This window comes from Dermacentor variabilis, chromosome 6 (assembly GCF_050947875.1).
Source record: "Dermacentor variabilis isolate Ectoservices chromosome 6, ASM5094787v1, whole genome shotgun sequence".
Classification (NCBI taxonomy): domain Eukaryota; kingdom Metazoa; phylum Arthropoda; class Arachnida; order Ixodida; family Ixodidae; genus Dermacentor; species Dermacentor variabilis.
In genome coordinates this window covers 140035691-140053661 of record NC_134573.1, presented here as the reverse complement: position 1 = coordinate 140053661, position 17971 = coordinate 140035691, and the positions used below count along the sequence as shown (strand labels likewise).

The 17971-nt window shown below is 49.5% G+C and overlaps 1 protein-coding gene across 2 annotated transcripts in view; it reads left to right on the top strand.

The window, feature by feature from the left end:
* lin-28 (protein lin-28 homolog) overlaps positions 1-17971 on the top strand; it is a 252336-nt gene that overhangs the window by 95388 nt on the left and 138977 nt on the right. For both annotated transcript variants that reach the window (XM_075696005.1, XM_075696004.1), the window contains exon 2: positions 13016-13066. In XM_075696005.1, coding sequence (XP_075552120.1) covers positions 13016-13066 — 51 coding nt within the window. The remainder of the gene's footprint in view (positions 1-13015; positions 13067-17971) is intronic.

Genomic DNA, 17971 nt, shown 5'->3' with positions numbered 1-17971 from the left:
TGTTGCCTTCAGTGTTGATTTCAACAGATAAATTAGAAATATAATTGATCCTATAAAGCTACAATTTGAAAAACGCGGAAGAGTTCTCGCGAGGATACGTCTGAATCACCTCACGCTATACTTACTGTACTCACATTTTCGTGTTTCCTGTAAAGCTGCTTTCTCAGACAGCAGTCGGGCAGCGCAACTCTGGAAAATTGTGTAAGCCGTATCGTTGGATTACGCAGCACCTAAAGGCTGAGTTGTTGTAGCGCGAACATCTTTTTTTTTACGCCTCTGCGAATAGTTCGCCCCTTCTTGCACACTCTGCGGTGCAGTCGAGGAAACGGCATACGTATAATATACGTATAACGTACGTATGTATAGTATACATACGTATAATATACGTTTAATATACGTATATAATATATACATGCGGATGACGTGTGCACTCGTAACAAGAATAGCTGTGATTCCAACCGAACTCCAACTGCTTCCAACTTTTAGACGCACATTGGAGGCCGGTGCTTTAGCCCTGAGGAAGGCGGAGTCAAGGTGTATGCATCCCAGGAGTTTTATCTTACGTGCAGCAACGCTCAATCTGCGTTGAGTCTTATATACGTCGACTTGCATTCTGGAAAGCATTCTTCTGACTTCAATTTGGATAAAGCAGGGGATACGTGGTACCACGTGGCGCCTGAAGGGACAAACGACGCTTCTCATAGACGGCTGCACCGACTGCTGAAAACAGGTACATTTTTTTTAGAAACTTTGTGAACGCTGTTGTTGACGCACCAAGCAGTGCATCGAACGCGTCACACTTGGGATTTTACCATGGGTACCCTGCTTCAGAGTTGCTCACAGATCTCGGAAAGATCGCCCCATTGTTCACTTTTGGCGTTTAATTGACGCAGCTTGCTGCGCATCCTAACTATATTTTATTGTTTATTCAATTGAAGAAGCGCTGGTATAAAATCAGTATTCCAAATCGTGTCGCCCTCGTCTTGCCTGTCTGTTATGTGGGCACTTACGCTCGTGACATGGGAGGATGGGGAGGATGGTCTTGGAGAGTGATGCGGGCCTCTATTCACAAAGTTGTTTATACGAAATAACTTTTCATAAGAAAATACGTCAGTCATTCGTTATTGCGGACATATTGGCGAAAACGGTCAGTCAAGGACAAAAAAAAATTGCTACGACCGAAATAGCTTTGTGGATTCGGTCCACGATGGTCCGTGACGCCAAACCTCCTCGGTATGCCTTCTCTCTTTCTCTTCCTCTCTTTTTTTTCTCTCTATATCTATCTCATTTCTTCCTGATGCTTGGTTCCCGTGCTTCCCCCATCCTCTTAATGACGTTTGGAACGATGATGATTATGATTATGACGACTGTACGGCGATATAGTGCCGCCACGGAGGGGGACCCAGCGCTCCGTACAAAAGACGACTTTTGGAGCGCGAGCCAGCCACGCCGTGTGCCAAACGGGCCGTTCAACTGATCCAACACATCACGCGCACGCCACTTTACTTCTTTCTATTGCCTCGATAAGTCACAAACGACTCCGAGAAGAAAGAGGGAGATATAGAAAAAGAAAGCGAATGAAAGAAAATAAATTCGAAGGCTGCATGGCGTAGACAATACCATACTACGTACATACACGCAGCGCCCATTTGCGACGGGACAAATGTGGCTTCTCCATCGAGCCGTATACATACATATGGCGCGGCAATTTGCGCCCGACAACTCTTATTTCATTTGTCCCGCGGTCCGACGCCGCGGGCTGGAGCGTGGGATCCAAGCCCGGGGAGTGTGTGTGCGCCGTGGTGGGTGTTCTTCTTGCCCGTTCGTTTCGCCCGGATCGCTTATGTGATGTAGCGCGGGATTTCCGTGCTGTGTACAGGGCCGCGGAAGCACGGCGCGCCCCCGCCAACGCGACGCTGAGTATCGCGGCGGTGCTTCAAGATTTTTCATCGCACTGCGGAGCGCGAAAGCAACTGGAACACATATACAAACGTAGACAATAAAAAGAAGAAAAAAAAAATGGTTCGTGTATAGAAAGGAACGTAGAGTGAGCGAGTGAGCGACTGCGGGGCGCATTTAGAGGAGACGGCCAGAGAAGACCACAGCCGGCCCATATCGTCGGCCGCGCCGGTCGTGTAAGATCGCGAGAAATGAGCGGGAGAGGAGGTGAGCGGCGGGAGCTCCGAATGGGGTCCAAATTGATATTACCCAGCGTAGTGAGAGCCGCCCGCATTCGTCGTTCGCGAAGAGCGCGCGCTTCCGCGGTGTATACTGTGTTTGTGTGTCGGGGCAAAGATTTAGGGGGGGGGGGGGAAAGGGGGCGAGGGAGTATGGAGCCGTTATGTCCTACGCTCGCCCACTTTTTATTCCCATCAAGCTTTCTCGCCCCCTTTTCACTCTCTCTTTCTATCTCTCTCTTCCCCTTTTTCCTCCTATCTTTCGCCGCTGTTTGTACGCGCACAGGCTCGCACCACGAACACATACACGTAGAGAGAGGGGGAGGGAGGGGAGAGAGAGAGAGATAGAAGAAAGGCTGCGATCTCGATCTGTAGCTGTCCGGATCCATCTGCGTCTGACATTGTTTGGGAGGCAGGCTTAAAGACGTCGGCTTGCTCGCGCGCCAGCTCAGAGCGTTTGTTGAGGGAAGCCTGCGTGCATTCCGCCTGATGCGCACGTCCTCCTTTGTTTTGTTTGTTTTTTTTATATTGGAGTTCGCGCAAAGATTGTGTTACGCGTCTGGTCTCTATATGTACTGTGCCTCGACGCGGACAGGGCAGCTGTACTATAGGCATAAATATAGCCCGCGACGGCTGCGCTGAATATCCCGCGAACCAGCCAGAATTATTCTCTTTCTTCATTTCGCTCTTTGTTGTTTGAGAAGTGAGATGTTATTTCTTTTCGAGAGGGAAAGAGCCGTACAGTTTACGATCATGCTGTTACGCTGCCCTTGGACAAAGAAATAAGGAAACGCGTCGTATTGTAGTTTTTACTACTACAGCATAGTCAAATTGCTTGAAACTGAGTTTGTTGTTTTTCTTCCGTTCCTTTATATACGCTGTTCATCATCGCGTCACCGATGTCGTCGCTGTCAGTCAACCTCTTGATTATCAACTTCGCGTTCACTGCGTGACGACAAAGAAAAACAACAACGAAATTCGCCCGTCACCCCCCCCCTCCCCCTGCGGGAGTGTGCAGTTAAGAACCGGACGCACCAACCACCGAGATGCGAGTACATGGTGCGCAACATTCGCGTGCAGAAAGTTATACGCTGATTTGTGCGCGACACCACGCAAGAAAGTGGCGTCGTCTGTGTGCGTACTTAAGACAGAACAAGCAGTATATAGAGTGTCTCTACTAAATTTAGCCAAGCTCTTCAACGAAGAAAAAAGAACAATAAAAAAAACACGTTGCAAGACACGATTTTAACACCCATGGTGTTCGGTGGTCAGAGATATGGCGACAGAACACCGTAGTTATTATGCATGTACCTTGCACCGTGTTTCCTTTATAGTACGTTTTTTTTTTTTTTCGTTGCGACAGCTTGGCTAAGGTTACCTGGTACACACTGCACAGTTGCAGCGGGCGAATACGTTGTGATCCTCATAAAGGAGTTGCTTTATTATCTCCCCGCGCTGTCCGATTCATTCCTCGCAGTCGTTCTCGGGTGAAGGAAGTCATGTATCTCTGGAGACTTCGGGCCTGGGCGGCTTCTTACACCAGCCATCACTCTTACCTGAGGCAAACCACATGAAGGCAATGTCCAGTGTCCGAAGTCTATCCGCTCCTGCGTCTGCACCCGGTGCCAGCCGTTTACTTTGGATGTACTCAGGGACGAAGCCAGTCCTCTGAACTTTACCAAGGGGTTTGACGTTGAGCGGCGACCAACCTGAAAACTATGAAAGGTGGCTCACGAGCAGCACGTTTTATAAGTCGATTTGCAGCATATGCATGAAATGAGCCTCCATACTTGTATTTAATCTCATTCTGACATTATGCCGCGTAGAAACCGAGGCGAATAAGAGAGAGAGAGAGAGAGAGAGAGAGAGAGAGAGAGAGAGAGAGAGAGAGAGGTCACCAATATTTGAGGAGCAAGCGAACGAGCGAGCAATCCATATGACAGTGTCCTCTGTGCCAGGCTGTCATTGTAGTAGTAAACGAATTCGGAGCTGGAGGAATCGCTGAAGTGTGCTGATTATTTCCCCGCATACTTACAACATGGAGAAATTAGTTCCTCTCAGCCTTCTCTCTAAGCAACTGCGCATTCGGCCTGTGCTGCCCGCAGCAAACAGCACTGCACCGACTTTAATGCTCGAGGGCCAACTCCTCTCAGAAAAAGACTCCTAAAATTTTCCTATTAAGAAATCCTATGAATGCCGGCGCAGCGAACATTCTGCCACTGCAAGCATGTTTCGGCAGAAACTTGCGCGTGTGTATGGTTGCAAGTGATAAGGTTCATCAGAGCAAACACAGACAGACACGTAGACGCATTGATAAAGAAAGAGAGAGAGAAAGTAAGTAAGTAACACGTTTGAATGATGGCTCGAGGCCTAGTTAGGGAAGTGGGTAAAGGGAAGAAGTTCGGGCTAAGCACACGGCACACACACGAGCGCCGGACACGGACTCGTGCGGGCACACGTGCACAAGTGCACGCAGGAAAGGTGTGAATCGCCGATGTTTCTCGTAACGTGCGTTCATTATCTTACTTGGGATCTGCTGGCTCTTTATTACAAGGAACTGCAAACAGCGCGGGCTTTTGTGACGCCCTGCATAGCCTTTCGCAGCGCAGGCGCCCACCGTGGGCTCGCACAGACGCTTCAGAAGCCGTCAAATATCACGCGTTGTTTATGTATGCACGTACATTTCGCTCCACTAATGTTTCGCTGTCTGGCATTTTTGTTATTATTATTATTATTACTGACGCGGTGTAATAGGAGAGGTTGGGGCCTTTAGGTAGCACCAGCTTACTCCTCGTCACTTGCCAAAAAAAAATGATAACTGTCACAAAATTTGTGGCAGAACGTGGCATGAAAGCATCGCGAGAAACAGTCAATCAGCAATCTCGCCAAGTCACTGCAGATAAGTGCAGGGACCTACATAACGGGCAACACGTATACAGTTGCACACGCGAACACGCGTGCACGTGCCTCGATCGTACCAAGACCGTTATACGTGCCTTCGCGCTCCGTAACGCTCGGGTTATCATCGCGCATTCGTCCGGGTCGTCGATGCGGTCTATCGGTCGGCTCTCCCCTTAAAGCTCTCTCAGGATTCCCCGCCGTCGAGGGTCAGGTGTCCGCGGCTTCGCACGGAAGGACAGCGCACGATCAACCCAGCAGCTGTCCAGTATCGCGGGCGACTGCAAGGGGGGGGGGGGGGAGGGGGGGGGCAGGAGGTTCGACTCACGGCGCGTGCGCGCTCTTTGATATACGTGCGAACCGGGCGGGAACGCGCACAACAGCAGCGGCTGCGGCACTTCCCCGAGGACCGACCGTGGAACGAGCCGCGGCGCAGCCAAAAGTTCGGCCTTGGCCGCCCGAGCGGGGTCCGAGCAACGGGGTCCGAGCGAAATGACCGTTGCGGGGGTGGACGGGGTCCTTTCTCTTTTCTCTCTCTCTGTATCCCTGGGGATGCTGCCGCACGCGGCCTCCTGTACACAATGCGTCCGCATTCGGCTCTGGCAGACCGCTCGTGCTCGGCGGTGGTGCACGAAGCGTCCACGGCTGACCCTGCGGCGGCGATGACGGGGCGGAACCTTTCACACTGGCGCGTGGTGCGTTCGTGGCTCGCGTGGCCGGTGCGCGTGCGTTTAGGACCCGTACACATACACACACACAAAAAAGGGAGAATCTGGACAATAGCCGAATGGCAGCATCTGGACGGGCCGGCAGCACACAGCGAGCGGTTGCGTTCTCTGACGTAGGAAAAAAAAAGACTGACGGGAGTGACCTCGAGGACGTCGTTGTCGTCATTCGGTCTCATGTTTTAAGGAGCAACAAGCAAACGTGCGAGCAGTCTGCGGATGACGGGGTCCTCCTGTACCGGCCCTGTCAGTGTAGCAGTACATGAATTTCAGAGCTAGGTGAGTCGTTGAAGTGTCGCGAGATGAGTCACGAAGATATAGTGCTCGACGAGCCAGTCCGCGCGCGCGGGGCGTTTTACACACTTTTTCGATGCCATGTCGTGTTTCCGGAAATACGCGTTCTGCAACTGCTCCGCGTGTTCTTGTTTGCGATAAACGGTGTACTTTATTAGTCGTCGGGGTGGCGCCATCACGTGACTCCGATAAAAGACAAGCTGGCACACGGGAACTGAACATATCCGGAGAAGCATGTCTGCAAACGGACGCGTTTCGATTTTTTTAAGCTTTCACCATTTCAGTGTCATTGAGCTTTTTGAATTCTGTTGCATGCAAGCAAAAAGGATCACCCATGCATGCTTTAGCGAGTGAGTTAAGCTTCTCTTTTAAAAACTGAATGAATTATTCTTCTCACCAGAACTGCACTATTTATATTTTCATCCGAATGGGTTTCAACGAGTGAAAGACGATTGGTGCTCAGTGACCATTGGCACTACATGTGACACTAATATCACAGTCTTATAATCAATCACCTCCGCCCCCCCCCCCCCCCCCCCCCGCCTAGTCCTCCTAAAAAAAGTGTGCATCTACTTAAGAAGTGCTTTCACGCAACAATCTTATAAATGTAACTTTCATAATGGTGCAAACATACACACTTACAGCTGGCAACGCCGGCACTTCTACGGGTCATCACCTGCAGGTTCACGGGAGCAATAGGCAACTGGGGCTCCGGGCGACGTGATAATAAGGGATGGCTGCATTTAACTACAAAACTGTGCACGATTTGACAAGGGTTATATACCGAGTTGCGGGATCGAATCCCGGCCGCGGCGGCGACCGCATTTCGATGGGGGGTGAAATGCAAAGACGCCCGTGTACCGTGCGTTGTGTGCGCGTCAAAGAAACCCATGTGGTCAAAATTAACTCGGAGTCCCCGCACTGCGGCATGCCTCATAATCGCACCGTGGTTGTGGCACGTAAAACCCCAAAATTTAATTTAACAAAGGTTATACCACGTGATAAGAGTGCGAAACGAGAGACAGACTTAACCGCACACGAAATTCAACAGAACGTCGCACTTGCACGACACCCGGCTGCGTATTGAGTTCAACGGAAGAAGATAAACAGACAGAGAAACAAAAAGAATCGAAAGAATAAAGGCGAATCGAGGACGTCCTCTCCTCGCAGCTCCGACAGCAGGAGCGTGGTGGGTTCGTGTTTACCTTTTGAATTCGCCGCCGGGGGTTGGTCAGGACCGCGAGAGGCCACCCAAGCCGCGGGCTGGCGCGCCTCCTGCCGGCAATATAGTGGCTGATGGCTTGAACAGGCGGGCAACGGCAGGGGGGCGAAGTGCACTCGATCTACACTGGAGGGGAAGTCGTGCGATTACCCACAGCAGAGGTAGTAAACTGGAAGCTTTGACTCAAGTACTGTCCTTGCACGTCTCTATACCTCCTTTCTCTTCCTTCTCTATCCCCTTCTCCCTTTCCCCAGCGTAGGGTAGCCAAACAGACTCTTGACTGGTTAACATTCCTGCCTTCGTTATATCCCTCTCTATCTCTCTTCTTCAATGCATGTCTAAAGGTACACTGAAGGACAGCGAGCAAACCACAGTGAAACAAACCCCTTTATAACGAAGTTGAAGGAGGTAGCTATACTCACTTCGTTGTATACGTTGCGACATGTGCTGCAATGTGAATCTGTGCGGGGATTGCGAGGGGAATTTCACTTACTTTGCTATATTTGTTATTCCTTTATGTACAGTTTCGTTATAATGAGGTTTGAGGGCAGTTTAGGAGGGCGAAGCATTCTTTCAGCCTGACATTCTCATCAATCTGACGGAAAACAATTTCAGACACTTTCCTTCTGGGAATTTCGAGCATGAATGTCAGTGGGGCGTCACGTACTTTAAAGGTATTCCCCAATCCCCTCCCCACGTGTAGGGTAGCAAACTGGACTCAGTCTGGTTAACCTCCCTGCCTTTCCTTCTCTCTCTCTATTCTCTAGTATTTGGGCGCAGGAAAATAAATGAAAATCTGCTAGGTTGAGTCCTTGGTTCTTTTAGAATGCGAAGTGTAGTTTTGGTTCACTGAAGAAACGCTCAACTAAACCGTATGTGGTAGACGTTGTCGAAATTTGTGACATCACGCTGAGCTGACACTGAAACTTTTCGGTGGCGTCGGCGGCGGTCTTCCGTTCTCGTGTTTGTTTTAAAATTAGTTGCGCGAGTGTAGTTTACCAATACAGCTTAACTAACTATTCTTCCATAATATTCCGTTAAACGAATATAGCGTGATCTAAACTTCAGCTATCGAAACGCGGTATAGTCATAACGAAAGGGTCTTTGATAAAGGATCGACACAGACCAGCGTATGCCCTCTCCTTGTGGTAACAGGGAAGCTGCCCTTCCGTTGCCATAGTGAGGTAAACGAAACACGTCGCTGAAAACACACCCCTCTTACACAATATCGCGCCAGGCTCCCCCCGTCGGCGTCACTAATAGCGGACACGTGACCCTACGTTGCCATCATGACGTCACTGTGGGTTCGGAACGCCGTGCCCGAACACCACGGTAGCACAGCAGAGTAAGAAGCGTGGCGGTGTCGTTGGGATGAAGAGCGCGGCGTGTCCGCTCTGTGCCAGCGCCTGGTGCCTCGTCGTGATATTCAGGAAATGTGAGCTTCATCTTGTTTTTATGCTGCTGTGAGTCTGCGTGCATTATCTATATGACATTCAAGTACTTGTTAGTGCTTTCCCGTGGTTGAAGTGACGCACTGTGGAGCCTCGCTGAAGTCACCTGAATGAAGCCGCGTCGAGGTTTTTTTTTTTATTATTTCTTGAACATATCTCGCCGAATGGGAAAATGACTTTTGGTACTTCGATTTTTTTTCGTGTTTTATTACTGTTTCGCTTAGTGCGCGTTTTTAGTGCACCCATAAACGAAATGAACCCTACCTGGGAACCTGGAAATTCCGGAGATTCGCCAATGCAGGAGGGCACGACAAAAGAAACAAAAAATCGTTTTTTTTTTCTGTGCCACAGCAACGTCAAGCATAGATATGCACGGCTGCCAGTACAGTTATTAGACGTGTCGGCGCTAACAACAACGGCGCACGCTCGCGTGTGTAATTAACGAACGCGGATATCCTGTGACAGTGGCCCCTTTCAACTCTTAATGTGCCTCACTGCAAAACACCGCTGTACAAAGGCGACGCCGACTTAAGGGAACTAGCTGCCATTATGCGACGCAAATTGGACCTTTGCTTCACAGGCACTCCTCAACGCATGTCTCGATCTAAAGCGAAAGAAGTTAGGCCTACAGTGCGTGCACACAAATGGACTGAATTTAAATCTGACTTCAGCTATAGCTACCTAGCGCATAGTGGCAGTTACGGTGCGGTTATGCTGCATGGCACGTCTTTTCTTTTTTTTTTCGCGTGGTGTTTGCAGGATAGATAGATAGATAGATAGATAGATAGATAGATAGATAGATAGATAGATAGATAGATAGATAGATAGATAGATAGATAGATAGATAGATAGATAGATAGATAGATAGATAGATAGATAGATAGATAGATAGATAGATAGATAGATAGATAGATAGATAGATAGATAGATAGATAGATAGATAGATAGATAGATAGATAGATAGATAGATAGATAGATAGATAGATAGATAGATAGATAGATAGATAGATAGATAGATAGCAAAATCATAGTACGATCTGATAGATCTTTACTGTCCGCTTGATTCGGCATGGTAATCGTTCGTTTCGGTTTTGCAGATTCCCAGCAGCTTTCTGAGCAAGTTATATCTAAGCCCCCTCAGCGAAATGGTACATCCATTCTTCGGGACCCGCCCCACCCACACCTTACTTGATTTCTCGAAGAGATTTCTTCCTCAAAGAGATCGAGTTTTGAGTCGAAGATTCGAATATGCACCCGCTCTCTATGTGCTTTCCCCTCTCCCCTCTTTACTCTTAGTCAGCCATGATGCTCCGCTCCTGTTTCCGTTTCATCTACACAACCTCTAACTCTCTCTCTGTCTCTGTCGTTTAGTAATCTCTCGTGTCCCTTGAGTATGTCTCGTTGGTGACATGTTAACAAGCCAAGGGAAGCCGAGCCTGTCGGAGATAGGGCCGCTTTCCTCCCTTCTACCGAGCAAGTTGAGAAGCGAGGAAGAAAGAGAGAAATGGAGGGAGAGAAAGAGGACGGTCCAGCCGTGTGACAAGCTCAACTTCGCTGATCCAGTAGCACGTGACCGCACGCTGAGGTGCCTCCGCGGTCGCTTCTCGTTTCGCTCGTCGTCACGCGGATCGCTCATTCACAGCAGTGGCCGCGTGAGACGTGGCACATGCAGAGTAAGGTTCGGCGACTGTGCGACGGCAGGAAGTTTATGGCGCGCCAAACCGGCGCCGCGAGCGGCTTCCTTTGTTCCGTGCGCCGTGCGCGGCTCGTGTTGGCGACGTACTGCGTGTACGATGATACCGGGCCTTCTGTTTCGCTCTCGCAGTTTCTGCGCGACGGTATCCACCTTCACCATACACGTTGCGATTTCGTTGACGGGGTCGCTGCACCAACTGTACGTTCCCCCCCACTCCTATCACCTCACCCCCCTCTGCAGCTCCTGCCTGCCTGCGGATATCGGTGGGTGGACGATGGCTGTGTGCGTATACGTGAAGAAAGCGAGCCTGTCGGCAAAAAAGTTCGGCGATCATAGTTCGCGAACGCGTAAGGTTGCAACCACAAGGAGCGTATTGTCGGCGCCTCTTTCAGGCGTGTCGCGTCTCCTGGAAACGGCGCTCTCCAAACTAAGGCCGCGTCACCAACAGATCCTGTCGCAAAAGAAAGTTTGGAGACGGTAGCTTACGGGAAGTGTAAGGTTGCAGCAAGGAGCGAATTTGTGCGCGTTGGTACAGTGGGGACGATGGGCTCAAGTGCCACGTTGCATAGAACGACAACAAACGCAAGTGCGCCCGCATCACATTTATTTCCATGGCATTTGTGTAACCGCTTCACCAGAGTTTCGCTCCACATATATTCCATCATATGAGCGTTGGATCGACTTTGTTTTGCGTTTCAGTTTGGACTGCCCATATACAGCATGGTCCAGCACACAGTTGAACCCGGTTACAGCGAGCAGGCTTATTCGCTAAAAGATGGTTCGATATATTTATTTATTTATTTATTTATTTGTTCAAAATACTCACAGGGTCCAAATAGGAGTATTGTGTGAGGGGGGCATGTACAGAAAATGAAGGACACAAAAAAAGCAGCTCATGCATCATTATACAATGGGTAACAGTTTCACAGGACGCAGAAAAGTAATGACAAGTATAAAGCTGCAAATATAAGGCCAGAAAAATGTTGCACAGTATATTCAATATCTGAAAGAACATTGAAATGGCGGCTAACTAATGCAGTAACTCGGCATACCCAAATTCGCCTATATAGCGAACTTAAACGAACTTTTTTTTATGCGTTCGTTCTAAACGGGTTTACTATCTCCAGTGCAGAAAACAGGAAGGAAACCCATTTGTTGAAAGTAAAACTACGCGTAGCAGGCTGCAGTTTCTTACCTGCGCCTTGAACTGTATCTCAGCGTCACTAAAAACGGCGTTTTCGACGAGCGAGCTTGTGTAGACGTGCTCCAGTGCACTGTAAAAGAAAAGTATGGAAAAAACAGAAACGGACTGCGACAACAGCTTTCCTCAACACTGTGTTCGCGGCATCTGTGCTAGCGGCATTGTTGAGTTGGCAGCGGTCGCAAGCGAGTATGATTATTCGGTGTCCCGTCCGTTAGGAAGGAGTTACATTACATGGGGTCTGTCGGTTTCGGATGCTGGTTTGAACGGACTCATTCACTTTATCCGACTTTGTTGCATTCGAGTTCAACGAGTATGACAGAAAATGCGGACCTAACTGAAGCCGACAGATATGTGCACACCATTTTAGCTTTCCACAAGAAGCGGGGGGGGGGGGGGGGGGCGCAGACAAGGAAGCATGCCTCGTGTCCATGGAGTGTAACGTGATTCCGAATTCTCGCTATTTATTTGTCACCCTTCAAGACGCCATATATGCGTGACCGAGGAGACCTTTTGTTCAGAAGACTTCGCGCTAGAGCACAAGAATTCGTAAAAAGCTTTAGAAGGATCGACATTCGGGCGAGCTGGTACTGGTTGCACATTTCGAAGGGGCATGCAGCGCAATACGACGAAGACAGAAGGCAAGAACACACAGCGCTGCCCTGTGTGTTCCTGCCTTCTGTCTTCGTTGTCTTGCGCTGCCCCTTCAAGACGTAGAAAGCTTGCTGAGGCCTCCCGCTTTCGCCCGCAGGTGACGATAGATATTTAGATTGTCCAGAGTCGCCATCCCATTGCCATCACGCCGTCTTGGTCGTGTCATTGTCGCGGTCCCTTCGTTGTCGTTGTGTCTTTGTCACGCCGGTCGCGGTCGTCCCATTTTCGTCATGCCATTTTCGTCACGTGCAGCTGACGCAGTCACGTCGGCGCGTTGGGTGCCACACGTATCGGCATCGCGCGTTCAAGCTTTTCATACTGATTCAGCAGCGCCGAGACAACGTAGCGCAATGCGAGCGGAAGAAGATCAAACCATATATAAGAGACCTTAAACGCGCTCGCGGTGCCCGTAGCAATCGCTCGCCGCAAGTTTACGCGTTCTGCCAAGGTAGTGCAATCGTACATCCGTGCACGAGCAAGCGTGAAGCGGGCATGGGTCTGTTGCTGTCCAGAGTGTCGTCAAATTTCCGCGGTAGTCCCACTGGCTGGCGCCGACCGCGTACGTAGAAAGCTGAAACAGCCGCAATGCCTTCTGGCTGAGCGCGCGGCGCCCTATAATCACTGTTCACTGCGATACTTTGCAGTAAGGCGGTAGAGGCTCGTGCTAATCTTTGTCTTATCTCTTGCCTCCCTGCAGGTTCCGAGGTTATCGTACACACAAACGGATGCACGGAAAGCAGTATCAACGGTAAGTGGAGGTGCCATGCATATTATACAACACGCATGCTACGAATGTGCGCTCGGTGTAGTAAAGCTACACTGCGTTCTACTGAACTAAGCTCAGTTGGAATTGTGCGTTTTTCTTCGGAGGCACCGATGATCGGATTTTTTCTGTAACCCGCCGTGGCTGCTTATTGGCTTTGGTGTTGCGCTGCTAAGCACGAGGTCGCGGGATCAAATCCTGGACACGGCGGCCGCATTTCGGTCGCGACGAAGTGCAACACCAGCCGTGAACTTAGATTTAAGTGCGCGGCTTGTTACGACTTGTACTTCCTCTAAATGATCAAGTTTGGTCATCTTTCCAACAGACCGGCGCAACCGAAAGCCCGCGCCGGACGTCGGTCCGAAGACCTCAGTAAATCATTCAATCGGTAGCGACGGGCGGTGTGTACGAAGGGCAGGGACATAATCAACGCGAGCTTATGACTCGCGCTTACTGGGAATTCCTCGTTCAAGGGGAACAATTGCAAGCCCCTATCCCAATCACGAAAGAAGTTCCACGGTTTACCCAGTCTTCTCAGACAGGGATAAAGACACGCTGCTTCCTTCAGTGTAGCGCGTGTGCGGCCCCGGACATCTAAGGGCATCACAGACCTGTTATTGCTCTGCTTTGTGCGGCTAGGAGCCGCTTGTCCATCTAAGAAGGCTGTAAGGTGCTGGGAAACCCGCACATATTTAACAGGCTACAGTCTCGTTCGTTATCGCAATTAACCAGACAAATCGCTCCATCAACTAAGGACGGCCATGCACCACCACCCACCGAATCAAGGAAGAGCTCTCAAGCTGCCAATTAACAGTTACGTTAAATAAAGAACCCCAGATGGTCAAAATTTATCCGGAGTCCCCTACTACGGCGTGCCTCATAATCAGATCGTGGTTTTGGCACGTAAAATCCCATAGTTTAATTGTTTTTAATTTTTTCTGTATACACTTTCAGCACGAAGTCGGAACGATGGTATACTGTGATGGAAAGTATAAATTGCAAAATAATAATAATAAGGTTGTCAAAAATCAGCTTGAGATGATTGTGGAAGTCAAGCGTTAGTTGGTGGCGCAAATCTTCCGAGATGGCCGATTGTGTTTAATGGGAGTGCGTGTGACGAAAGCGGCAAGCTGACAGAGGCGACTATGAAATGACGATGCCAGAACGGTGGCGACGGCATGACGATGGCAGCATGGCACTGACAGAACGGCGACACCAGAATGACAAGAATGGAACGCCGACGTCGGAATGACGACGTCGAAACCACGAAGAGGGATCTGTGACGTCATTCTCACGCCACCTTCGAGTCTGGCGCTCGAGTAGATGGTCTGCACTGACGTCATCGCGTGGCCGCCATCTTGTCGCGCTAGCACGTCAAGAAAGAAGCTGTGTAACGTCTTGAAGTTGAGAAACGTCGAGAAGCTGGGTTAATTAAACGCGACAGCGTGACAGGTGCGTCTCGCACCGAGCGACGAATCGATAACGGTGATAATCCGTTGAAAAACTTTATCTGTCAGAAAAGCAACTCGATGTCACAGGGCGAAATCTGAGCCGATCTGCAAGGAATCCGCATAAGATGCTGGACCATGGTTGCGACTTTACCGATGGGGAGTGAAAAGCCCGCAAAATAGTATTGAGTCCATCAAAGGGACAGCAAAGACGCTTGTGAAGCTGTATTCCTAAATTAAGTACGTTCCTGCAGGGAAGAAAAAAGAAAAAAAAAAAGCCCGCCGCATCGTGATAGGGGGGGGGGGGGGCTTGGTACAAGCTATGAAGGCGCAGAAACGAACATCGGTGGCAACGCCGTCCTAAATTCCGCAGCAAATTGCCATATAACTGCTTTCGACAGCGCCTACATGGGTCTGCTTAATGGTTGGTCTCCGAGGTAGGATTACAGTGTGCTCCAGTGGAACAAAAGACTCAAGTCGCTCAAAGGACCAATTTCCTAGCTAATTTTCCGACGCTAGAACGGCTCAAATACGAGATAAATTATTCGATATCGGTGGCGTAACACTGCCGTATATACTGGCGGTGACGTATCAGCGGGAAATTCCTCAAAGGCGGGTTTCGCAATACGCCTGTTGACTGATTTCAGAGTATGCATCGCGAGAGTTTCCATAGATAACGTTGTCTTGCGCGCCCTTCTATCTATCGCGCGATTGTTCGTATGTCATATAGTTTGGCCCGCGCTTACTTCGCTAGGGGCCACCGGAGCGACAACAGCATTATGTACAAACGCCGGCTCATCGCCCTAAGCTGGCAAGCTTCCTCTTCGTGTTTTTTTTTTTTTACATATTCACGGTAAAATTTTGTTCCAAGCGATGATGGTGGGAGGTGGGCTGGCTGCATCCATTGTCTCCCCCCCCCCCCCCCCCCCCCCCCCCCCCCCATTTCCCTGCTCCCTGGAAGGTTGCGCTCGCGACGAACGGTCTTCTTTGTGCGTCAGTCCACGCGCCGAATTTTTTTTTTGCCCCGAGGCTGCTGCGAGATCAATGCTTAGAGGTGGGTCCCGAAACCGTGGCCGTGACGTGAAGGGCAGATGGAGAGAGAGGGCGGGGGGACCGTAGACGGGGGGGAGGGGAGTGGGCGATGCGCTGTCGCGAATCGCTGTTCCAACACGCACGCGCGCACGTTCGCGCGCTTGAAAAACGAGCGGGGACGGCTCAGCTCAAAGATCGCGTGGCCTCGTCGCCTGGCTGCACCAATCAGAGGCTACAGCATCACAAAAATGAAAGGGAAAGAATGGGAAAAAAAGAGAAATAAAGGACGTAAATAATGGATCGCTTATTCTCCCTCTCTCTCTCTCTGTCCTGAAATCACGTCGCGTAATCTGTCCGCTTCGTTCGGCCTCTCTTCCTAACCTTCTTTCAGTTGCGGAATTGATTCGCGTAACATTTTTAGGGAATTACAGATTGAGAGAGAGAGAGAGAAAAGGGAGGATGGTTTAGGAAATTACACGTATTTGTAAAAGCTTCCTCTTTCCGCACTGGCATGAGTGATGCACCAATCTGAGACTCCTACGGAGTCGAAGAGATTGTTGAACACCTTCACGTGCCTTTGTTCCCGTTACTACGTCCAGTGCCGATCTCTCCGGACAGCCGTGAAACCGTCTGAACTCAAGATCATTTCCGGAAACGAAGGTCCTTGGACCACGGTCGCCGCGGGCGTAGCTGGAACAGAAATCGCGCAAAGACAGCGTTGCTGTATAGTACACGAGAAAGCGTTTGATTCTGTCGAAACCTCAGCAGTCATTGAGGCATTACGGAATCAGGGTGTAGAGGAGCCGTATGTAAAAATACTGAAAGATATCTATAGCGGCTCCACAGCCACCGTAGTCCTCCATAAAGCAAGCAACAAAATCCCAATAAAGAAAGGCGTCAGGCAGGGAGATACGATATCTCCAATGCTATTCACAGCGTGTTTACAGGAGGTATTCAGAGACCTGGATTGGGAAGAATTGGGGATAAAAGTTAATGGAGAATACCTTAGTAACTTGCGATTCGCTGATGATATTGCCTTGCTTAGTAACTCAGGGGACCAATTGCAATGCATGCTCACTGACCTGGAGAGGCAAAGCAGAAGTGTGGGTCTAAAAATTAATCTGCAGAAAACTAAAGTAATGCTTAACAGTCTCGGAAGAGAACAGCAATTTACAATAGGCAGCGAGGCACTGGAAGTCGTAAGGGAATATATTCCCTTACGACTTCCCTAAGTAGATGTATACATCTACTTAGGGCATGTAGTGACGGCGGATCCGGATCATGAGACGGAAATAATCAGAAGAATAAGAATGGGCTGGGGTGCGTTTGGCAGGCATTCTCAGATCATGAACAGCAGGCTGCCATTATCCCTCAAGAGAAAAGTATATAATAGCTGTGTCTTACCAGTACTCACCTACGGGGCAGAAACCTGGAGGCTTACGAAAAGGGTTCTACTCAAATTGAGGACGACACAACGAGCTATGGAAAGAAGAATGATAGGTGGAACGTTAAGGGATAAGAAAAGAGCAGATTGGGTGAGGGAACAAACGCGAGTTAATGACATCTTAGTTGAAATCAAGAAACAGAAGTGGGCATGGGCAGGACATGTAATGAGGAAGGAAGATAACCGATGGCCATTAAGGGTTACGGACTGGATCCCAAGGGAAGGGAAGCGTAGCAGGGGGCGGCAGAAAGTTAGGTTGGCGGATGAGATTAAGAAGTTTGCAGGGACGGCATGGCCACAATTAGTACATGACCGGGGTTGTTGGAGAAGTATGGGAGAGGCCTTTGCCCTGCAGTGAGCGTAACCAGGCTGATGATGATGATGATGACGATGATGATGATGATGATGATGATAGTACACCTCCATTCGACAAGTATCCGCGACCTCACTTTTACATGTGCGCACAACTAGTGCTCTCTCTCTCTCCCCCGCGCTCTCCTCTTTCTCTTTATGTCCCTATATCTCTATGGAAGGAGAATCCTGCAGTGTGCACCCTACCCTGCACTGGGGAAGGGAATTTCGCTTCCGTAGTGCAAGGTAGCAAACAGTACGTGCGTCGCGCTAACCCTCTCTCTCTCTCTCTCTCTCTCTCTCTCTCTCTCTCTCTCTCTCTCTCTCACACACACACACACACACACACACACGCACACACACATGTACGACGTTTATTCGTTGCCTGTTGTCTCTCGTTGTTAATTTCGCCCTGCAATTGATTTGAAGAGTAAAATATTTTGGACTGGTAAATCACTATCAGTGATACAGTTATCAATATATTTAGCTGTATAGTATATTTTCATTCATACTAATATGAAATGTATATTCACTTAGGGGGAAATTCTTGATTATTACTGGTGAAACATAAGGCGAAACTTATCTTTTCTTTTTGAATTTCGGGCCTCAGCCTCA